The 25,365-nt window shown below is 40.7% G+C and overlaps 1 protein-coding gene across 1 annotated transcript in view; it reads left to right on the top strand.

Moving 5' to 3' along the window:
* The window catches only part of LOC143149932 (uncharacterized), a 779,197-nt gene that overhangs the window by 109,754 nt on the left and 644,078 nt on the right, over positions 1 to 25,365 (top strand). Inside the window, exon 2 of the mRNA XM_076317813.1 lies at positions 722 to 5,431. Coding sequence (XP_076173928.1) covers positions 2,324 to 5,431 — 3,108 coding nt within the window. The 5' untranslated portion in view covers positions 722 to 2,323. The remainder of the gene's footprint in view (positions 1 to 721; positions 5,432 to 25,365) is intronic.

Here is a 25,365-nt window from a genome sequence, read left to right as displayed (position 1 = left end):
TTCGATGAATTTTCCAGCGAAATTTACGAATTATACACGAATTACACACGTGGTTACACGTGGATATATATATCAATGGTTGCCAAAAGTTTTGGGGAAGGTTGCACGGTAGAGGGAATTTCCGCACCAGAAATTAATAGATCGTGGCGTTTTCGTTGGGTTCGATTTGATTAATTCTGAATGAAAGCGTTTCGATTTTTATTCAAATCGAATTATTTCAATCGAAGACTCTCGTATTAGTGGAAATACTTTCCGATGTAATGTACATTGGTACGAGTATTTTCCAATGCGACGTATATTGGTATAAATATTTTCCAATGTAACATATATCGGTACAAATATTTTCCAATGTAAAATCTAAGTTTCATACCGGTGCGATTGTGTCAAAATTTAAAAATAGGTGTACTTACTAAACAAAATGAGAGCTGTTCAAATTAATCAAATTTCTTTGCGTTACAAATTTTCTTTCTCTTGGGTAAGACACTCTCCTTAGTGATGGAGATCTCTAGTTTGGAAAACATTGATGAAAATTCGTTTTCACGTAATCTAGGAATTTCTGTAACATCGTTGATTTTACTGAGAAGGATTACTCTCCGAATGTAGGCTCAGCGGTACGATTTCGCGAAACGAGAAACGTGTTTGCGCTGCGCCGAATATTATTGGGTCAATTTTGATAGAACTGTACGAAAATTAGGATACATTCCGTGCCATTCTCTTGCAGATCGATTCCACCGTTTATCTATCCAGAGATATACGTCAACACTGCCGTAAGAAACCGCACGAAAGTGTGCGCTTCCGTAAAATAGAAAAATTGCAGGAGATCCGAGAACGAAGAAGAAAAAAAGAAAAGAAAAAGAAAGAAATTCAAAAACGAAAATCAAATGCCGTCTTTCAGTCGGGATAAATCGATCGTGGAATCATTGCCGACAAAAGGAGGATCAAGAACCATCGAGTTCCGTGACGTGAACCGTTCAATGTAATCAAAAATGTTCAAAGCGCACCGAGAATCAAAAACCGAATTAACGTGGCTTTTTTAACGTTTTCGAAGAATTTACACCGTCTAATCGCGTCTCGTTCGCGAGTCAATATTTACATCGCTGGAGAAGCGTACGCCGCCGAAGGTGCTGTGCAATCCGAGCGTCGAATTATAGAAGATTCAATATTTTCAGAAAAAGTCGAGCGGATCGTAACCGACGACAGCGGACGAGCTTTTTAAATTGCGTTTCATGAAGTGACTTCCACGGGGCGAGTAAAACGAATCCAGAAATACGAGAGACTTTTTTTGCGCGCAGACGCGTCGTTTCAGCCCGACGAGTATTTACGAACGACGCTGGGTAAAGAGGGGTGAAGGGAAACAGCCACCCCCCCACGACCCCTCCCCGTAATGCTGTTCCCCGTTGTCGCGTGACAAGGAGACCATGAAGTAAAAACGGTATCGCGGACAAGACCAGATTATAGGGCCGTTTGTTTTCCGATGTAGGCTGCGCTGCAACGACGGAAAAAAAAGGAAGAAAAAAAAAAGAAAACGGAAAAAAGGAGAAAAAAAAACGACGAAGAAAAAGTAGAAATAAAAGTATCGAAAAAGGAACGCGATAAAAGAGATTACATTCGCGATCGCGTATTCCCTTTTACGCGCCGTGGAACCGAGAAACACGAGAAAACACGAGACACGCGTGCTCAAAGAAACCCGTGCTCGCGGCACAAATGCTTGAAAATTTCACGTGAAATTATTCGCCGTAGTTACGATTTATTAACGAAGCTTCGCGTGCTGGACGAGATGTTCTGAAAAAGAAAAACGAAAAAGAAAGAATCACCGGACGTGGATAATACGCGCGCGAGAGCCTGGCGCTGAATTTTTCGGTCGATCGAGACGAGACACCGAGTAAAAGAATTTATAAATAATAAATTGCCCGTGAACGAGCGTCGAGTTTGTCCAATCTGGAAACTTTGATGAAATTTCGTCGATATTTCGTCAGATATCCACGGGAAGAAATTTGGAATCGAGTCCGTTGAGTACTCACGGGTTACAGAGAGTTCTAGAATCGAGACATCCGTTACGATAGATTCTCCGAAGAAGAAGAAGAACAACATCGATAAAGATCACCGAACGACCGACGTGGATCAAACGACACCACATCGGCGTTTACATGCCTCGAGTCCACCTAGAGGAATCCACGAGGCGTAGAAACGCGATCCGCGGCGATTGCGTTCAAGCGAGAATCTAGATTTTCAACAGCTAGTTGCTCGGTAAGTCGTCACGGTGTGCGGATTGGGGCGAATTCTCGGCTACATCGGCGGACGACCGTCGGTGGGGGCCGCCAGCATGTCGCAGTCCGGATCGGGAGGAGCGAACGATACCCAGGAGCAGAACCAAGCGGGTCAAACGATGGAGAATCAACAGACAACGTGTCAGAACGGACGCGCGGAGCCGCCTGCGGATAACGCAAAGCAGGATCTCTCGAACGGGTTCGAAAATCGGACCATCGAGTACGACCGGTTCTCCCAAGAAAAATCCCAACAGGGTCAAACCACCGGGAAGGGTCAGGATCAACAACACCAACAGACTCAACAGTCGGGACAGTATCCGAGCGGAAGGAGACAATCCGTGGTCGGTCTACCCGAAGACAGACACCCTGCAACTGGACAACTACCACCGCAACAGTACACCCAGGATAAACCAGCCATCGAGAAGACTCAGCACGTTTCTCAAACGAGTACCCAAACTCTGCTGGTCCAGACGCATCCCCAGTTCATGCCCGATTACGATCAAACTCAGTACACCCAGATACGCAGTCAGTTCGACATAAGACCGCAGATATACCCTCAGCAGGCCCAGTACGCCGAAAGAGCCGGTTACGTCACCAGAGACGTCACGTACAGGGATCCAGCGTTGTATCAAGGAGGAGCGACCAATCCTGTGTTCGCTGGTCAGGGACAGTACATGACCGTTCAACACGGATCGCAGATACCCTCCCAGTCGGCCAGTCCTCAACCTCCGTACTTCTCCGGGGTCGTGGTGCCTCAACCACCCGGATATGCTCAGTTCGGTAGCCAACCTCAATACTCCTACAGTCAGTATCCCCAAACGGTAATGAACGCGGTTCCGTATACTCCGCACGCTGGTATGTATCCTGCTCAACAGTTTGGTCAGCAGTCACCGAATCCGCAGAGATTCTCCCAAGATCTTGGACAGTATCAAACCCAACCGATCATCCAACCGATCGCTCAAAACGTGGCTCACGGGATCGCTATCGCGACCACCGAGCGACCGAGTCGTGGACCGAAACCCATGGTCCCGCCGCGCGGTAACTCGAAGATCACTCACGACACGGGACACAGGAAGTCCGCCAGCGTCGACGTGCCGGGTATGCAAAAGCCCAAGTACGATCCCAATCAAAATCCTAGCCAGGATCAGATACATCGTAGCGACGGGGCGATAATCGTACAAGGCACGCAGATAATCACCGACGGTCAGGACAGACGATATCTGGCCACCATTAATCAAACCCCCAGGACAAGGCAGGACGGTTTGTACGTCGATACGAACGGGGATCCACCTGGACGAGAAAAAATCTGCGAGGCGGTGGCCACCGAGTGCGGTCTCTACGTGGCCAGACCCGAGCACAGGAAATCTATTTCCGTGGACGTCACGTCGAGCTTCCCGCGGCGAAACGACACGATCACTTTTACGTTTCCCGGTGATACGAATCAGGAAATATTGATACCAGCCAGGAAGACCGGGACCATGGTGGATCCGAAACGAGTCGAAGCCAATCAAGTGTACCCGCCTGATCAAAGGCGATTGGATACGAGCTTAAGAGTATCGCCGATGGCTTTTGATACGAGACAGGAAAATAGGAAGAGCATAGGAGCCGATAGGAAGCCCGAGTGGGGTAACGTGAGCCCTAATCAAAGAGTGGCGATGCCGCAAGAAAATAGACGGTCCGATTACTTCGAGGAACATAGAAGATCACCCATGACCATCGAAGGGAAAAGAATGGAGGACGTGAGGAGGTCACCGATGCCGTTCGTGCCGATTCGCGAGGCGTCGGCCGATCGGGCCGGTCAGAAGAGTCCCTCGTTCGTGAATCAAAACTTCGAGAAGACCAGACAGGAGCTCGCGATATGGGCCGAGCAGAGGCAACGACAGGAGCACGAGAAAACCATGATGCAGAACCAGATGCTCTCCACCAGCCCGCGTTCCCGCAATCAGTCCGAGGAGAGAAGGGATTCTCGACCGTTGCATCAGACCGAGGAACGAAAAGAAACGAGAATGACGCAATCCGCCTTCCAACCACTGCCCAACATCAGTCAGAGCACCATAATGGAACAACGTCGTCATCTGCGTCACGTTAGCGCCGATTTAACCAAACACATGGAACTATCGAGAAAGGAGTTCGACGATCAGCCCATCAGCGGCTCGGTGGCCAATCTCGGACCGGCGGTCAGCACCGTACCTTCCCAGAGAGCCAGTCCCAATATTTGTCATCAGTATCCAGCCCTGAGCGAGGCAAAATTGGACACCAAAACCGTGCTCACCGTGGTGACCGATTTCGGTGACACGAATTTGAACAAACCGATCGACCAGGTCGATCACATAATACACAGCCATCGCAAGAGTTACAATCTCTCCAGCAACTTGCTCACGCACAGCAAGAGCCAAACGGACAACCTTCAGGGCCAACTCGATCCGCAGAACGAGAAACCGGACTCACTCCAGGCGCAGCAGCAACAACTGCAGAACCAACGGAGCCTCGATTTGATTTCGGAGAAGCTCAGCCAGTTCGAACGCCAACAGAGCGATCTGCAGGCGAAGTTACAGTGTCTCCAGAACCAGAACCAGATCCTCGACAAGGTCGCTCAGTTTCAACACCAGCAGAGCGACTTTCAGGCGCGTTTACAGAGCCTCCAGGCGCAGAACCAGATGTGCGATAAACATCAAAGATCCACGGATTTCCAACAGTACGCGATCGGGAACGAGATCCATCAGGTACAATCGAATTCTCTGCCCAACCACCAGGAACAGCCCGATAAGACTTGCCCGTCGCAGAGCCAGCATACGTCGCACACTCATCATCAAACATTATTGACTGCCACCTATTCACAGAACTCTAATCATCAATCCTGCCAATCGTCTGTCCGAGAGAAACTGTCCCCCAGGCTTCAACACGATACCGGCGACCCGAATTCTATTCAGATACCGAACATGTCACAGATGCCATTGCCGTGTCTACCGCAATTCGAGCGCGCCGACACATCGCGCGGTTCGTTCACGCAGTTCCATCGACTTCAATGTCAGATCGACGGTCACGAGGGTGCATCAGCGCCACCTGGTAGCGCTACCGCGGCTTCGTTCACCGGTACATTGAAGAAGGTGCCACCGGAAAAGCCACCGAGAACGTCCCTGATCGTTCAGTCACCGGAATCCGAGGTAAGGACGTCCGGAGAACCAGTAGAATTGCACGATTTAGAGGCATGAGTGTTCACGATTTAATTATTTGTATACCGGTTTATCCGTTCGTTGGACCGGCTTGTTCGCTTTACAAGCTGATTAGAAAATATGTTTTTGGCGAGTCAATTTTTTTTTTAAGTTTCTACGATGACCTTGAATTTTTCTGTTAGTGGATCGATCGAAATTTTTGTATATGTGGTATAAGATTGTTTTGAGATGAATATAGTGCGCTTCGTGAATTCTTCTTTATCCTCTTCAGAAGTTTTCAAGGTCATCCTTAGTCGTTTATAAATAAACACGATTTTTGTCGAAGAAATTTCAATTTCAAGTTACAACGAGCCACCTCGTCGGAACAAAGCATTCGTTTCGTGGATATTCACGAGTCTCGCTTTATCCCGAGAACCGTGCTCCTTCCGAGTAGCGAACCGGCTAACGATTGCGAAACAGAATGCAAGATTCGTGATAGAGGGCACTGGAGCGGTCAAAGTACACTTCCCGGTGTCCAATAATTCTTTATAAAATTAGAATCCACGGACCTTGAACGAGTAACGGGCGAGAGGGTTCTTTCACGTTTCCCGAACTAGTCGCTAGAGCGGGCAAAGAACGCGAGACGGGGATGGATGGGTGGATCGCTGAAGGGCGTAACGGATAGAGATCTCCACTTGCAGTTTTTTCCGCGGCATCGAAGTGGAATGAACTCGTTAGATATCAAACTCGATGTTGTCTTTGAAAACTTCGTTACCGACCCTGTGTACCTTTCGCTCTAGTTCCACGCTCGGCCTTTCCGTCTAGACAACTCCGGCCGTGCTATAAAACTAAATGCCTCGGCGTCGACTCACGACGACGTTACACGTTCGAGCGTTGCACATGTTCCGAATCGCGAATCTCAGATTCCGTGACTACACGATAGCTTCACCTGGTCTGAATATCGTATCGAGAACGCGCACCTTCGTCGTTGCTTCGAGAACGTATCTTTTTGCACGTTTCGCGTCACTTTTCGCATATACGCTACGTTCTACCTATTCCGTTCGTTCTCGGCTGGCATAAATTCGGGCCAAAGTTATTCAATTTAGAGCTGGAGGAGAGAGTTGTGCGATAAGATTACGCGAGGTTCTTAGGAACGATACGCGGTAAATAAGAGGGAGGAATCTCGATTCGGATAATTGGGTCCTCTTTTTTGACGATGCTGACCAGAGAGAACTAAAAGAAAGTAACAAGAGGCAAAAGGATGAACCATGATCCACGACCGACCGATCTTTAACAATAAGACTCTTGGGACTACGACCGACCTCACAGTTTCCAACTTATTTTGCTTTCTTCGATCGTTAACTTTTACTTGATTCAATTACGACTATTTCGACAGCACGTGAATCGTCGCGTTATATTAAAATTGAGCTTAACTGGGAATGCAATTTTAATAGTTTTTTCATCCATTCGAGTAATGTGCAGTCATCTTCGATGACACCAATACAATATTTAAAATTATTTCAAACAGATGGTAAGTAAACCAATTGGAGAGAGAATAAAATATAAGGTCAACTTTTAATCATAATTTTATATTTTGAACTATTTCTTTACCTTTTCCCAGATTCCAAGCTATTCTCTGTACTTCAAGATATCACTGTAAACGTTTACAAGTTTCCAACCGACGATTAAACTCACTCGAAGCAAAAGGAACAAAAATCTCAATTCCAGCCCGAAACTTCGTACACATTTACATTAGAATTTTATATTTTCAATTGTTTCTTCGCTATCCTTTGTACTCCAAAATATTTTCGATACCAGAGTGAAGTCCGGTGGAAAATATTTTCAAGCTTCCGCGACGATTTCCCGACAGAGCGATAATATTTTAACTATCGACGAGGTCTCCATCCAAGACAGACATTTCCAATCTTTGCCAATATTTTGCATAAAAGACGGTACGTGGAGAGCCGTGCAGGAAGGCAAATAACCGTCTCCCTTTCTCTCTCTCGCTGCGAATACCTAGCCGCCGAACCTCCGCTGGCGTCGTTCCGGCAAAATTGGGTTAGCGCTGTGAGTCGCGCGCGTATGAAAAGCTCGGGAGTTTACTTTCTCAGAAGAGCAAATATACCCCCATCACAGTACGGTGGACAATGGAGAAGTAAAGAGAATTCGCATTTCCGACCACGGTGCGTTACCCAACCCGCCTGACGGAGGATTCTCCGAGAGTCCCTTTGATACAATTCAGTAATGTCCCGTATTTTTTTTTTTTCTCCTTTCTTTCTTTTTTTTTTCTTTTTTCTTTTTTGTCTTTCGTCGCGGTAACGATAATACGTGCAAAGTAAAACGCTAAATGAAACGTATAAAGGATTTAACGGCACAAAAGGGAATATTTTATTGTCGTGCCACGTGAAACGAGATACGGTAAAAGGATTTCGCGTTTCCAACCGTGTTACGATTCTTCGTTCGAAAAAGTGATCCGTCACGGGACAAGCTGCGCCATTTTACCCGCTCCCTAATTGGTTAACCGGTTGGTCCTTCGATGTTTCGCGCTAGAGCAATGTTTTGCCAACGGTAGTTTCACGATTCGCGAATTGGTGGACGAACGGTCGAGTTCTGAAGACGTAGCCTGTAAAACGAGCGAGAAACACGAAAAGAGAATTCTATGGTTTTCGTTAACCGTGATACTGACTCTTCGATGGAAGCTAGTTTTTGAGAACGCTCTTTGTATCGATCTACGAAAATATTTGGAGATCTTGGGAATATAAAAGTGTACAGTACGCGGGCGGGAAGATTGCTTCCGAAGTTATGGCGGGCCTTATTCGTTGAGAGGCAATCTCCTCAGGCGCGAACGGGATGTGGGTATATCCGATCCGTACGTGCGCGAAGAGATAGCCCGGAACGTATAAAATCCCCCGTAACTCTAGATGTAATCTTCTCGCGCGCGTACCGTACGTATTCTTCCCTATCCGATATCCCTTATTCTTTGAATCTCGGGACAATCGTCCGAGCAATTGAAATACAGGCAACAATGGAACCAAAAAGATTCGGTTAAAGTAGAAATTTTTAAGTATAGAATTCGAACTACCAATGTTGTACGTATCAAAGTCTGCTCAAATTCGAAACTTTTGCGCGCGACGGTAACAATTTTTTAATTATTTCCAGTTGTTCAGGTCCATGTTTTGCACGTTTCCAAATTGTTTCCATTCATCCATGTCCATGTTTCTAAATTTTTTCCATTCATTCAGGTGTTTTCCATGTTTACAAATTTCTATTCGCCCAGGTCTGTGTTTCAAAATTTCCATTCGTCCAGGTTCGCGTTCTCCAAGTCTCCGAATTGTTTCCGTTCGTCCAGGTCCACGTTTTCCATGTTTACAAATTTCCATTCCTCCAGGACCATATCTTCCGCGTTTCCAAATTATTTGAACTCGTTCAGGTTCGTGTTTTCGATGTTTCTAAATTGTCTCCACTCGTCCATTGATCGACGTCCACGGTTGAAGTAACTCGATAGTCAAGGCTCGACGTAACGATCGTGGAAAGTGCAAAGCTCGAGATTGGCCAAGAGAAACAATGTTCTTTGCTCGGTAATTTGTCACGAGCCTTTGTAATCCCGATGACGATACAAAAGTTAAGAGAATCTCCCGTTGCTGGCCAGGCTCCGTTAGCTCGTTTACCCGCTAGAGGATTCTTGCTAGGCCAAGTGTCTAGGCAAGCAAGCGCGTTCCATTCTAATGTAATTAATGCCTCGTTCTTTCAACACTCGTGAGCGTGCTTAGCAATGCGAGCGTGGAGAGCAAAACGGGTGGTCCTGGTGACACAATTTTGCGATATTAATGGACGCGCGACCGTACTTAAAGGGCGACGTGTCGAGTTTGTGGAAATAATCGTTCACTCGATTAGCGCGGTTCTTGCTGTCAGAATTGTTATTCGATGTGTTCGAATTGATAAACAATTCCGGCAATTAATCCGTGGAAATTGAAACGGAAAAATTTGAGAAATCCTACACCCCGTTTACCGATCGTGCTTTAACAATGGACGATGACTTCTATAGATTTTGAAATCGTGAATAGTTTTTGTTACTTGTCGAAAGAAGAAACATTACTCGCTTTTGTTCCAGCCAACTAATTGGATTCGATAATTACCTAGGAAATCCTACACTGAACGTGTGTACGTTTGGAAATAGTCTTCTCCTGTGACACAGTACGTGAAAAAAATGTTCAAACGATGGAACCTGCACTTTTCGAATTCTATTAGAAAAAAAAGAAAACCTCTTATACTCTTTTTCGTAACGATCTCCGCGATTATTAAAATACGGAAAAATGTAAATCTTTTCTCAAACTACTCGAAAGAAAATTCTATCCAGTGCGTCTGAACGTTTCAGATACATCCCGAAAGAAAACAATTTTGCTACCGGATATTAAAATTGTGACTGCACTCTGCTCGTAATGTATAATATGTGTATCATCGTTCTCTCGATACCACTCCGTGTATTTTCGTAACGCGTTGGTCCGATATCGTTTCATTTGATATTCGTTGCAACGTTCGTAAATTAAATAAATTCCACGTTTCCATTGTGAATAACCTCGACGTCTCGCGCGCAATAAGAACGCGGTTAGTTTCACCGTAGGAACGATCGAATTTTAAAACGATTCATCATCATTGGTTGCGAAGCAAGTATCGAACAATTTTCGAAGAAAATTCGTATCTATTCGATACTTGGGAGGAGTGTAGATAAGCAACAACGAGTGCTTCCTAGGCGATTTCTCGAGGCAAACACTCGAGGAATCGGTCTTTTTACGAGATTTATCGTAACAGGGAAACGATTTCATGGACATCGGGCTCCAGGTGAACATCTCTTAAGACGCTTTTGACCCCGTTGATATATTTTCATTGACGCTACACGAGGCCACATCGAAGCAGATTTTGCGAACGAATTGCTGAAAGGGGTAGAAACGTGTCGTGCTATTGACTTATTTGGATAGTATCGCTTCTGTCCGCTCGTTTCTTCTCCTTCGGCTCGACCCGTACGTATTTCCGGCTTTTCGGTGGCAAAAAACGAATAAAACCGCGCGGCTCCCGTGAATACATCCATTTCTCGATCGTATCTACCCGAGCCGATGCTTTGAAAGCGTCAACAGAAAGAGGACGAGACCGTGCACCGTGCTTTTCAAAAGTCGCTTCCTCCATTTATACGGATTCGTTTTAATCATTAACGAAGATAGCTATTTCCCGTCCCGGAGACACTGCGACTCACCGGTAAGTCGAAACGAAACCTACGAATGATAAACCCGCGATTTTGATCAAATTCTTGGCGCAAAACTTTGGGTTTAAGGTGGTCGTGTAACGAACGAAAGGAAATTAATTGCAGAAATTTATTTGTGAACCAGATCCACCGAAAGATTCTTTATCGACTCGTCGCTCAAATTTGATATTATTTCTGTAATGATAAATGATTTTAATTTCAATTTGAAAAGGGAAAGACTGTTTTAATATAGGTATGTAGTTTGGAAAGGAAACCGATGTATTTGTAATTAAGCGTTGCTTGTTTCGAACGCGCTTTGAAATTTAAATAATTAATTCAAAGTAGCTCTAATGTGCATCAAATATACACGCAGAGTTCGATAAAGTATATTTTGAAATGAAAGTTTTCATAAAATTTTGAATGAATTACTATCGAGTCTTTTAATATTGCACGGTTGTTTGTAATTAATAAACACGTCGATAACAGATCAAAGCTTAGATCCATTTCCCGTAATCGACAACCTCAATCGCCAACCGTGACTGATTAGCAATCAATCAATTGCAGGTATTACTATACTGTCGAATCTAGGAGTTGCAAATGTACAACGTATGTGGTAAATATGACGAATGAATATAGTATCCGCTTTGTCAACGTCGAGGAACTTTAAGCTCGTAAATACTACAAAAAAAAAAAGAAACAAGTTACCTGCGTTTTTGTGCCCAATACAATTAATTTAATTGGGTATCACGAACTTTACCCTGTTCAACTTTCGCGAACATAAGTGAATATTTTCCTTCCGAAATGCAGTTAATTATAACTTACGTATCCCAATTTACACACTCGTGTTTCCATTTGCATTTTATAAATTCCCAGGATCTTGTTATTTTCATGAAATTCGAGCTCAACTACCTCGCATCCCTGAGAATTATGCTTGCAAATTGAAACTAATGATATCCTGCCACATTCACTGTCTCGCTGCCCTCTGTACAATTCATTGTGTACATCAATATCTTAAGACAGTAATAACGATGTCTGTAAACCGGGAACTAAATTGCCCGAGCTTGTCTTTATTTAATTTCTGTATACTTTACAAAGTTATTGTATTAAATATTTCCAAAAATATCTCTTAAAACATTTCAATACCCCCTTAAGCAGAAAGTGAAATTTAAAGATATTAAAAATGATAACAATTTATCATTATTTTCTCGAAATATGCAAGGATACTATTTGAAATTTTATGTCAGAAGTTGCTTAAATACTTTACGAAAGTATTAAGAAACAATACGAGTAAATACTCCACGTATTTATTAATACATCATTAACACTTTCTTTTTGTCTCTCAAAATGTAATTTTTGCTTATTTCGTAATTTTAGTCGATTCCGTTTACTTTCCTTTATATTTATCACGACGCACTCTTTTTCTATATCGACATCAATTGTCGCTCCAAATCTACTATTTTACCGATGCAGTTTATCCATTCATTTCCAAATATTATAAATTAACGATATTCATCGTTCGATCGTTGCTCTTGGTGCTGTCTGTTGTACTCGTAAAAATTCCTAACACTCCTCACGGAATATCTTTCGCGTTTCGATAAATTTCATCGATCTATCGACGATCACTATCGGTGGGAGGGATCCGTCGTTGGAAAATGTCGCCGGGAACTGCTTTCCATGCTGGTTTTAAGTCACAGCCATTCGCGGGCGAATACATTGGGACAACACGAAGGTGTAACAAAAACTTTCAACGTTTTCCTGAATGGCAAAATGAAAACTGTCGCCGCTGAAGCTGAAAACAATCCGTTCTACGGTCCACAAAAGTCCGAGGTAACAATAGACGGGGAGCCTCTAGCTAGGTTGGATGTCTTTGACGGTGGTTGGACCGTATGTTTGCATGTCCCACTAAAAATCGTGCCGCACGAAACGACGAGCAACGACGAGTTAATCAGATTTGGCACGGCCGTATGGCTTCTATAACTGCAGATAAAACAGCCGGTTGAATTTGCGGCCGGTCCGCGGAAAAACGGGAATAATAAAGGGACGAGGAGGCTTACAACACGAAAACTTGCTCGAAATCACCAAGTGAAACGGCATACCAAGCTGTCCAGAAATTTCCTCTCTCTACCTATTCGGATACGTTACGCCGTATTATAACGGCAATTACGCATTTAATTCAAAATATTATAGCGCGTGCAGGAACTGGCCGTCTACGGAACTGGAACAGGTCACATATATATTATATATATCTCTCTCTCTCTTTTGATTGCAATTAGAAAAAAATGTCGGAGGAGAAAGAGGGTGAACGGTTCAAAGAGAACTACGTTTCCACGACCATATTTTTCCCGCTAGCGCAACAGCACACGTGCATTTTACGGTTGCACCATTTTTTTTAAACGAAAACGTACGCTTCTTTTTTGCATATATCAAATCCTCTAGTTATTTCGTGTGAAAAAGAAATATATATATATATATATGTATGTATGTATGTATGTATGTATATATGCGATATAATCGAAGAACGATTGGCTAGATATTTTAGATAAATGTCATCGTTAAAGAAAATGTTCGAACGACTGTTCGTTAGATTTTAAATATTTCGCGTATCGTGTTTCGACGTCCATTTTAACGAAGAATTTAAAATATTTTATCGCGAATTTAAAATATTTCACCAACTAATCGTTTTCCGACCACTTCGCTCTAACACTTTTTCACGTAGAGCAACCAGAGAGGTTTCGATCTATGGAATACATACGCGTTTCCATTTTCGAAAATACGGTGCAACCGTAAAATGCATACGCGTTGCACTTGCGGAAAAATATGGTCCACCTTTTTCTTCTGGCATATTTTTTTCAATTGCAATCAGAAAAGAAACGAGTCGCGTTCCAGTTTCAGCTTGATTTATTTAATTAATATAAACCCTTGATTCGTTACATTCTCCCATAGAAAAATTTGATGCAATTCCGTTCTAGCGAGCATCGTACTTCGTTACGTTCGCTCGTATTATAAATCAAATATACCGAAAGAATATATCTACGAATTATGTACATCTATAAATGATATCTCCGAATATCATTACCAGGTTCAGAAAAGTATCGTATTTCCAATTAATTTGAATAATTATTTTTAACACAGTCGGACAATTGTACGCGCTGCGCAAACTTGTTACAATGTCTGCACACAGATACGAGAAACCCGGAATATAGAATTTGTACAATAATACGTGAGTTTAATTTTGAATCCCCTAAATGCTCGAAGAGTTCCTTCCCTTAATAGCAGCAAGTTCTCCGCAATTGAAGATTCGTAGTAATTAAAGATATTCAGGGAAGTCTTCTCAGGAGATTACTGTTGGTAATAAATTAATCCCAGAATCCACCAAACGATCGTATCGTTAAATTAATTATTGTATCTTATTATTAAGCTAATCCTGGATTTTCGTGGTTAAATCGGCTGCTTCCACAGCGAAGAAATTTTATCCTATACATTTCTGAATAAGACATTGTACCCGTTTCAACCGTACCTCGCATTATCGGACAAGTTTGATTGTGAACCTTCTATAATTCGCTTTAATAGTCCCAGACGGATACTTTGTTATTATAAAGAAGTTCGTGAGAACGGAACTTTCGCTCGAACAACCCCACTGTCTTGTTACAAAATTCCTAGCACAACGAAATCATGGTAGATGGAATCCATTGTCCCGGAACTCAATCACGTGAATCAACATTTATGTAATTTGAAATACACCCAACATCTGTTTCAACAAAGTATGGGTACCTCGCTATCACACTGACGCAATCCATTCTCCTTCTCCATACCTTTCGAAGACTTCGTAATCTTTCAATTAATCTCGGTTACGGTTATTTCCATTCAGTACACGTCGCCAAGAACAAGATTGCGGTTCCTGCAAACGAAGGGTATTGTCGGTCGGAGGATTATGAAATTAAATATAGTTTGGCATCGATCGTTGCGGGGGAGGCAATCGAGAGACACTGCCTCGAGGAAAATTGCGAAATGCGGTACAAATATTTTCCACCAATTATGTCCGGAGGGGAAGACGAATAATATTAAAAAAGAAAGAAAAAAAAAGAGCAACGAGTCAAACGAAATCACGCCGATCCCGATTATGCTTTCGCATTTCTACGAGCCGAAGAGATTGCATCTTCCGATGCATTCGTAACAGAACATTTCACTTAGGGAACAAGAGATACCTCTAATAGAAATCCAAGCACGTACACCGAAGGATCGGTAATCGATAAACTGCGCATGATTCGATTCGACTCCGAGATACAATTCCTGAATGTTTTCAGAAACTGTTAATCCAGTTACCTTGGCAAATATCATTTGTGTTATCTGCACGTGAAACGATAATTGGGTGAAATAAAACAAGCAAATAGATATTATATATATATATAATCAATATAATAAATATTATGTATGCAATAGATATTTTATATATATATAATAAATATAATAGATATTATCTATGCAATAGATATTTTATATACATTTTGTGAGCTTAGAAACATTAATATATTTTAATTCAAAATAGTGAAATATGAATACTTTCAAGGAGTAGTAGTGTACAATATGTTTACGATCATATTAATTTTACTCGAACGATCGTGTGACGTACTATAAGCCAGGATGTCTTATTAGACGTTAACCAATTCATCGAATAAATTATTTAAGCAAACGGTCCTTGGCAATACTATTCTCCAAACATTTCTATTGCCGAATTGAAGTAAGATTGTCTCTTTAAATTACACGATGTTATTTTTATTCTATTGCAACGATTTAAATATTCGAATCTTCAGGATTCCATTTAAATCGAAACACCGAAGATTAAAGAATCGCAGCAACGAAGGTACATTATAGGATCGAGTGTTGGTCCGCGACCAATAACCACGGGAATGGAGTTCCCCGAGAAAATGTACAGAATCTCATTTTCCTCGCGACTGATATAATTATCCCCGACACACCGACGAGGGCTAAAAAATTTACGAGACGTACGAGGTAGCGGAGAATCGCGGAAACGGATATAAAATTAACAGGGACGAATTACGTCACCATACTTTTTGATGAAAAAAGTTTGCTCCAGATATGCAATGAATAGGATTTCGTTTAATTTTTTCCTTCGTTACAATAGACAGAGAGAATTTGTTTAATTTTTTTTTATACCAAATTTAAGTCTCCTTGTTTGGAAACATTTTAAAACATACCTTCGAATAACGAATATGCATCAGAAAAGCGATAAAACCGTAACGTTGCTATTTATGAACGATTTCGCTCAAAATCGAATAAGATCTTGAAACTAGAGTATAAAATTTAAATACAAAGTTTCATTGAAATCCGTTCAACCGTTAATATCATTATTCATGGACGATTTTCCTCGAAGTCGAATAAGACCTTGAAACGAGCGTGTAAAATTTAAATATAAAATTTCATCGCAATCCGTTCTACCATTTAGACGTTACCGTGTTAACAGATTCGCATCGAAGGATGTACATACGATTCTTTTAAATAATTGAAACCTGTTTTTCCGTAAAAAAGAAATATTTTCGAAATTTTCTCCGTTACGCTGCTTCTCTTTCCCGTAGATCCGGAAGTGACAAAAAAAGAGAAAAAATCGAAAGTTCGAGTCGAAAAAATAGAACAATGGACGTTTCTCGTGGGATTCGATGTTTCCGTTTTCTCGAACGAGCCTCCGTTTTGACGCGCATTCGAGCGAATAGACGAAATGGGAAAACGTCAAATTGCTCGTCCCTCTCATCGATTCTTCGTCGGTGAGTTCGAGCACCGTTCCGATCGGAAGATATTAATTGAGTTTTCATTATCGACGGTGTGCAACTATCGTTGCATTTTGCGCGAATGTCGATACGTCGCTGGCCTTCTTTCGTCTTCGAATATCGAATGTCGCGTGGTCATTTCGAAAAGGTCACGTGCTTTCTACTGCGATGCGTTATCCGAAGTGTCATCGACGTTCCGCGTTCCGTTGCACCGCGCGAAGTTGCATTGCATAGAAATGATACGCGTTTAGCGAATAGCAACACGAAATTCCTAGCCAGTTTTGATACCATCGATACCTCCGCGCCTGGAATTGATACTTTCCCTCCTTACGAATATATTTGGCATCGACCCCAAGTGCACCTAACTGGTTATTTACAACGACTAGAATACTTTTCACGAAGGAATATAATACCGAATCGAATGTTAAAAATAAACACCAATCATTTTTCTTTTTATTCATCGTCCTATGAACAAGAACATTTACTTTCCAAACGTTTTCAATTTTACAAGATCGTCTCTAAACAATTTTATATAACTCTTAACAAAGAAATAATCATTTAAATGTATGATTACTTTGAATAGATATTATTCCTTTTTTATAGTCGTGCAAAAAATTGTCTGGAGGTGACCTTTTCAGGTTGAGAAGGTTTACAAAATTAATGTTTTTATGCACATAATAACCAGAAAAAGAATGTCATAACAAATCGACCATAAAGTATGTTTTAGGTAGTTGTTAGTAATTTACAATGATCTATTTCGTTATTTCGTTAATGTGTGAATGATCCACGATGTTTGTATTGTATCGATACTACAAGAAACGTTAACAAATCTGTCTTACTAAACCAACTATAACCTGCTTCGATACATGTTTGATACCATAACACTTGGGAATTGATAGGTAACAGCATTAATGGACATGTCATTGGATTGGCCCCATCACTAGCACCCGGTGTTCACTGTTGATTTTCCTGCTCGTTCGTTACATCCTGCTGGATACGAAAATCGATTACACCCTGACTACGTGTGCGCGATAAACTGCCATGAGTTTACATCTCAGGACAAGACGATATAATAGCTAACATTTTCTTGCAACGTGTCATCGTTTCGATTCAAACTAATAACAAATATGTCATCGAAGTGACCCACGGTGTTACTTCAAAGTATAATTACAACAATAACTTATCTAAAATTTTATGTATTCAATCTATAAGTCATTGCTAAACCATCGACAAAGTATATTAAATTTGAATGTTTTGTTCATTTGCAGGTTCTTATATCAATTTTTTATTTCATCGATTCAACGTTATCGTAAATGTATACACACGTTTAATTGGATAAAACTACAATGTACTATTTTATAATTCAGACATCCAGATTAGATTAGCTACACAGCCAGTTATATAAAAAGTGTTGTTACTCTATTATTTAAAGATTACGTATTTAAGCTTTCGTAGAACTTTAATAACGGTATCTCTCCTATCGATCGATCGATCGATCGTGATGAAAGCAATTTTACCAGAGAAATTAGATCGTGGATAGTTCGAAAACTTTCTTTACGAGCCGAAAATAAACTCGTATATCCTAATTTTTTGTCGTGGCGTAGCAAAAAATGCTTTTGGCACGAAATACGTGCAATAATAAAGAAAGTTAAATAAAACCGGCACTGTGATTCTTTATCTTTCTCTGTTTTCCATTTTTGATTTCATCGGTCGGTGTATGTCAAAGTGTTGATAGAGTTGGTAGCAATACGATACGACTTTGGGTAACGTGAACATTCCTAAATATACTGTGAATAACGCAGATAGCAAAAGTTATTATCGAACAACGATTTATTATTCTAACCGCCGATTGAATTTTTTAAATAATATTTTTTCTTTCTATTTTCGTACTTGTAACGTGAAAAATCTTTTCTACGTTCGTTCCATCACGTTTCTCGCAATGTTCGGAATGTTACGAAATTGGTAAAATAGTAGAATCACTTATCGCTTTAACGATCACTTTATTTGTTGCAAAGTAGTATTCATGATACTTATCCGGTATCATTTATTACGAATAAATACAACAACCATCGTTAATCTGCCAAATCGACTGAAAATGTTAACGAGTTAAATGTGGCGTGGACGAATCAGTGATCGCAACAGTAATTATTTCGTTACGGCTTATATCCCCCTGTTGTTATAATTATTATCCGTGTCATAATGAATTTCCAGTACGGAGAATCCAATGATGTGTTTTTAATATATATTTCATGGTAATTATAGGTATAATGACAGAATCTTATTGTCCAATTATAAAGTAATAAATGGTGCCAGTATCAAATTCTACTTACAGTTATCGTGAAAGAATTCCATTTTAATGAGAATGCAATTTTATTTTTCGTTGCAACATCACTGAAACTTGCATATAACTTGAACTAAGGAATAATACTTTTGAACGAGATGCGACTTGCATGTTAAATTTAACTAGACATATTCTTTGGTAAAATACAATATTCGAAGCTGTACTTTACAAAAAATACTTTATTCTCATTATAGAATTATTTTCATTTTACCGTCTTTTGTATTTTCCTTCTTAAAATTTTCATAAATTGTAAATGTATTACAGCTGTATTTTCAAACAATTACTTAAAGAACACAATCCTCGTTAAGATGCTTAAACTTCCCAAAGCAATTAAAATTACAATTTATTGACGACAATTTGGAGAATAATTACTCCAAAAATAATTAAACAAGAATCGTTCGTTACACTTACTCGCTAACCTAAATTTCTTCCCCGTTTCTTAGTTAAATTTTAATGATAATTTACAAGTAATTTCTTCACCATAAGTAGCAATCCCTACTGGAATAATTAATAATTCGCTGTACTTCAGTGATATCGACAGAGGGAAATAAAGGGAAGCAAAATGAATCGATTGAGCCCGAACACAGTTTCCGTTATGAAACATTATTAATCATTTCTGAACATGGAATAGAATCCTTGCGAAATTAATAAGAAACCATCACTTTGTAAAGTGCGTTACTTTGAAATTAATTGTGTACAGCAAAAATTATAATAGAAACGTTTCACCGGTTTTATATACAACGTTGTAATAAATTCTTTTAAATTAACATTTCTCTAAAGCCTTCGCGCTTTAAAAACAAATATTTTAATCGAATTAAAGAATTTGCATTGTTACATTATCGAATATTGATTCATTCGTTATAATTTTTGCGTTTAACGCGAATTTAAAATTACCGTTTATCTTCTCTCGATTGCTCGTACCACAAAAACACTGAAATAAAGTTCAGTGTTTTTTATAACAGAAAACGGAAGCAGTTTCGTTTCTTTCGTATTTTCAATTGATAAAATGCTTCTGCTCGCCAGCTAAGCAAATTAAACGCCGTTTTCAGCAAACGTCGACTTCAAAGGTACATTTCCATTGGCATACATTGGAATTTCCATTGGTAACTTCTTTAATTGAATATGAGGCTAATTAATGTCTACGAATAAACAACATCTGCTTTGCGACGGAAACCTACAGACATTGCGGAAACTAATACGAAATTAATATTGCGTCGGGTTCACAAATGCTTTAATGTAGCCAATATAAATTCTGGCATTTAATGTTAAACTACCGAAATAAATAATTGAAAGAGCACTATAAAAAAATTATTCTACTTTAGTAGATTTCCAAGTGCAATCCAATTCGCTAAAAGTATTTTAATCAACGAAGATATTACTTTCAAAATTGTTCTTCTCGACACTTGAAGCAAATAATACTACTGGCATCATTTGGATATCATTTCATGCTCACGTCGAACACAGTGAATTAGTGAATAAAATAGCAAAAGTAGCCAATCTTGCAATAATTTTGCACGATCGACTTTAAGCCTCGAACAATCTGTCCTCCCCCCGTGAAGCTAAAAATACACGAGTGGAATAAGGGGTGGGATTATACATCCCCTTCGTTTCTACTATCAATCAAACATGATTCTTATAAAAAGAATTATCTAACTACATAAGGCTAGTTGTGCACGTAAAGATTTATTATTCCTATTTAAAGTTTTCAACCAATAATTTATACTAATCTTCAAAACTATAGAAGTTACATTTCTTCTCTTTTGTAATATAAATTCTTCTTCTTCGTTAAATAAAAAAATAACCACAATAGCTTCGTAATACCTAAACCTAAATATCGTGGACCATCTTAATTGCAATAAATTACCCATCGATAAATCGCGTTTCGATATTAACTCCTCCGCGAAAATCAACGTTAAGCTCCTGAACAATTTGAAAACAAATTGTATCGTTACAATAATAAGGAATAATAAATATAAATTATCCCTCTTCGTTAATTTCGAAGATAAGCACAATGGTCTCTTAATACATCAACCTGAATATCGTGGACCGTCTCAGTTGCAACAAATTACCCACCGATAGATCGCGTTTCGATATTAACTCCTCCGCGAGTATGAACGTTACAGCTCCCGAACAATTTTAAAACAAATTGTATCGTTACCGGAATCGTAGCGCACAATTGGTATCAATCGACTCCCTAAAAGCTCGTTCGAGTGGTCGATACGATTGTACACGGTTAATTAAAAGAAGAAATTTTTGCGCTTTGGTCTTTCGAGTAGTCTTTTGGTGCATTTAACGGAGTAGCTCGAACCTCGAGGTTCGAACAAAGTGAAAACGTTCGCGCTAGTAATGAGATCCAGAAAAACTCGAACGTGTCTGCAGCTTTCCTCGGCAATCCTCGAACTGTGGTAACATTCGATCCTAATAGCCCCCACCCCCACTCCGCCCTGCTTTTAACCAGAATTAAATATCACACTCGTTCTCGACTCTCGATTGCACAAAGCGCCGCCGGTGACTATATAATTATCCGAACGGCACGTCGCAGAAGGTAGCCGGCGGCCTCCTCGCCTAGGTGGAATTCTCATTTCCTTTGTACGTGATCCCACTAATGGATTTTTCACATCCACCTGATAACCACCACACTCGTGCCACGCTTCGTTCCGGTAAATTGATTTGTATTCAATTCCCTCGTCTCCTCGCGTTCCCTCAAATCAGAATTAATGTTACCAATTCTGACTAATGAGTAGTCGCCAGTCAACGAAAGATTTTCGATCCGACTGAACTCCCTTACCATCACCGTTACCCGTGCGAACCCGTTTAACCAAAGGTGCGAAACGAAAGGATCCTCGTCTTCGAGACAGTTAACGAACACACGAACGATCGAACCTTCGTCCGTGAGAAATCTTTCGTTTGGATAATTTCAATGGCCCAACGATAACGATAAACTTGCTCGGTTAATGCTACGAATACATTCGAGCGTTTCGATATTCTTTCGGAGGAGGGGACGAGGAAAACGTTACAGCGTAAGTGCTCACGGTCCAACGAGCAAATATCGCCATCAGGATTCGTTCAACCCGCAAAATACAGCTGAAAAGAGATTCGAAAATCTGTACAGGAATTACCGTTGCAATTTTAATCTACTTTGCTAGGTTTTCGCAATTGGAACGCCAATGACATTCCCCGGAAATAAAACAACCGTCTTTCATTCAAATATTTCGTGTAATTCGCGTTTGCGAATGTTGCTTCGTTCAGATGTATTTTAAAAGTGTTTCCGAATGAAATGTATTTTCATTTGGAGAACTTTCGTTCGATACAAATGGATTTTTTATCGTTTAACTTTTACTTTGCACGGGTTGCCTACCCGAGCAATGCACGAAAATGAGTACAGAGAGCGTTGGCGAGCTCGCGCGAGTCATTCCGCGATTAAATTAATTCTTTGCGTCGAACGGTATTAAAAAATCCGTGTCGCTTCGCTTTTCGGTAGAACGGCTCATTATCGTTTGCTACGTTTCATTACTTTCGACATAAACGAAACGAAAAGCGAGGAATACGTTCGAAGCTTTTTATTTCTCGATTCATCGTTCGATGTTTTTACCGCCGACGACAGAGCACCTTTTACCGGATGTTTTTTCAACAAGAATCAAATACCATGGGAAACACTTTTTAATTCCACTACGTAATGTATTTCTTTTTTTTTTTTTTTTTGTTTTTTTTTCTTCCATCGAGCTCGGAGCTCGCTCTCCCAGGGGAGCCCGTGGACGACGATTCGAGGAACAACTTGGTGCAGATTTCACGAAAAAGAAGCAAACAACACGGTGTTCTCGCACCGGACAACTTACAATACCGTGGACAACCTTATCCTTAGTTGATAAGAATGAGGTGGTCCACGACGGACCGTGTTTCAGTATTAATTCCTCCTGCGTGAAAATTAACGCTACCGCTTCTATGTATTTTTAAAGAAAGTTTTTCCACAACCGTGACACGTTATCAGGATCGACCAAGTCGCTGAAAACCAACTCGAGTGATCGATGTGACTGTACCTAGATCCGTTAAAGTTAACATCGCAGCTTCTATATATTTTTAAAACGAATTAAATTCTTTCCAGGACTGTGACGCGTAATTGGACTCGATCGTGTCGCTGGAAACTAACTCGTGTGAACAATGTAACTGTTAACTGATCTTTCAAGAAAGGAAACATCCCATTACCGTAATTGTAAGAATCTGCTCGATCAAAAGCGTATTTTCCGAGAATACGAAATCATCGAATACAATATATTATAGATTACTGTGATTATGGAAATCTTGAGTTGTTTTGCAAATAACTCAATTGTAAAGTGTTATTTATCTATTTGTACGAAAATAATAGCAAAAATTATATTTGCTACGATAGTCGAAGGGATCGAATAATCGAGAAACTATTCAATAGTTCCTAACTATTTAAGGAACTCTGTCGAACGACAAAACTTATTTACTATACTGTTCGATAAGTTTTATCGAACGACCAAACTTATTTATTATACCGTTCAATAAATTCTATTGAACGATAAAACTTATTTACTATACTGTTCGATAAGTTTCATCGAACGACAAAACTTATTTACTATACTACTCGATAAGTTTTATCGAACGACAAAACTTATCGAACAAGCTAGTGTATTACCACTCGCGTCATCGTTCGACCATACATTTTTATTCGCGCTCACACCTCACAATATCCCGCTAGTAAAAGCAATTCCACAGTTACAACCCGACGCGAGTTGCGAACCGATAGATTCGCGAAATTGAACCCCATTCGGTCGAATCTGACCACAAACGAGACCCAACGCGCGAAGAGAAACTTTTCCCTGGAAAGAAACGAACCTTGGAACCTTACGTCGTATTTTCGTCGGCGACCGCGTCTTTTTTTCCTCCCCGTCCATCGAGTTCTTCCTTTAATTGTTTACCCCAAACCTTTCGTGGAGCATTTTGGATGCGACCCCGATTCGGACGATTAAGCGGCCAATAAAAAGAGAATCGAAGCCAGGTGCCGGGGGTAAGGGTGTAGCGAGAGAAAAACGGCGAAACAGGCGAAGAATCGAGCAAACTTAAAGGAACTGGCGCGCAATTATCGAAACTGGGTCGAGCCACTCTCGAATATTACCGTTTGGCCGAGCACCGAGACAACTCGATAGAAAAGTCCAGGCGATTACAAATACAGCGACAACGAGCGATATCGTTGCCAAATTCCCAGCTTCGGTGTCGGACGGGGACAAGAAACAGCGAAGTGTGATTAAACTTCCGGATCGGTTGTAACTCGTCGTCCCGGGTGCCGGTAAATTACGCGTTTTGTTTCCTCGGGAGCACTTTTTGCCCGCGTTCGTTGCCTGGAATCGCGTGAATCTTCGCGAGATTATTTTCCAACGAGTTTTCGCGCCACCCTTCGAGCGAAACGATGCAATTCGTCACGTTGGGTTTCAGTGGCGATGCAACGGCACGTCGCCACATTCGAGAAAGTATCATCGGATCGGTCAAGTTCATAGTTAATTGATCGTTAGGGAAAGACGGGGTCGAATTCACTTCGCCAATTTACGAGCGCGGTGTTGGTTACACGCAAACAACCGTCGTTGAATTATTTATTAGCGGTCTGACCGTGCCGAGGTCCATTTATTTACGGCGCCAAGGACGGGGGTGTAGTTAAATGGAACATTCCGAGGAAAATTAACCGCGATCCTTATCGCGCATAGAGTTGTTCGACAAAGGGACGAAGAATTAATCCGAACGAGAATCAGTTTACGCGTAGATGTACGTTCGAGAGGACACGAGTGTTTATCGTTTTCGATAAACGCGTTACGGAGAACGGGGATCGATTTTGAGAAATAGAACGAAAGCGACGGTAGAATATTCGAGAGTAGAGGAGAAGAATATTTTTTTTCGAAAGTTTTAATCCTACGGAAAAGTTTACACGGATGAAACAGAGGAGAAACATGGAAATATAAAATGAATATTCGGTCGAAGTAAACATCCAAATTGGGAGGTAGAAAAATAAAAGTAACTGCAGTGTGCGTTAATTAACGTTCAAATTGTGATAATACAATATTTGTACATTGGCAATAAAAATAGTGGAATGAAAATCGGTCGAACGTTTTTCGTTTGGATTTTTTCTTGCCCACGAAGGGGAAAATTGTTGGGGTTAATTGGTAGACAATAGATAGAAATAGAGGTATCCGGTTTTAAATCGCGCTTCTGACCGTGTAATTTTGCCCCTCGTCGTCGTAAATACAACCGTGATAAACATTCTGGAATAAAAACGTTTAATTTTACCGGTGTACTTTACAGAATTCGGAAACGGACTACATTAAACTTTTGCGCGAAATGGAACATTAAAAATACACGAATCCTTCTATCTGTGCTTTTTATTTAACTCTTGAAAACGAAAAAACATTCGCGCATACGTTACGAGACGATGCTTTCGTTGCTGGAAAATGATTTTTAACGTACAATATTCAACAGCGTCGATGAAATATTATAGTTGTAAGTTGAACAGAATTCTGTACAGCCACGATAAATGTTCGAAGGCACGATACACAGCTCGTAGATACAGACCGAGAAA

The sequence above is a fragment of the Ptiloglossa arizonensis genome, chromosome 8 (assembly GCF_051014685.1).
Source record: "Ptiloglossa arizonensis isolate GNS036 chromosome 8, iyPtiAriz1_principal, whole genome shotgun sequence".
Classification (NCBI taxonomy): domain Eukaryota; kingdom Metazoa; phylum Arthropoda; class Insecta; order Hymenoptera; family Colletidae; genus Ptiloglossa; species Ptiloglossa arizonensis.
Note: the sequence above shows the minus strand (reverse complement) of the source record. Positions and strands in the feature narration are given on the sequence as shown.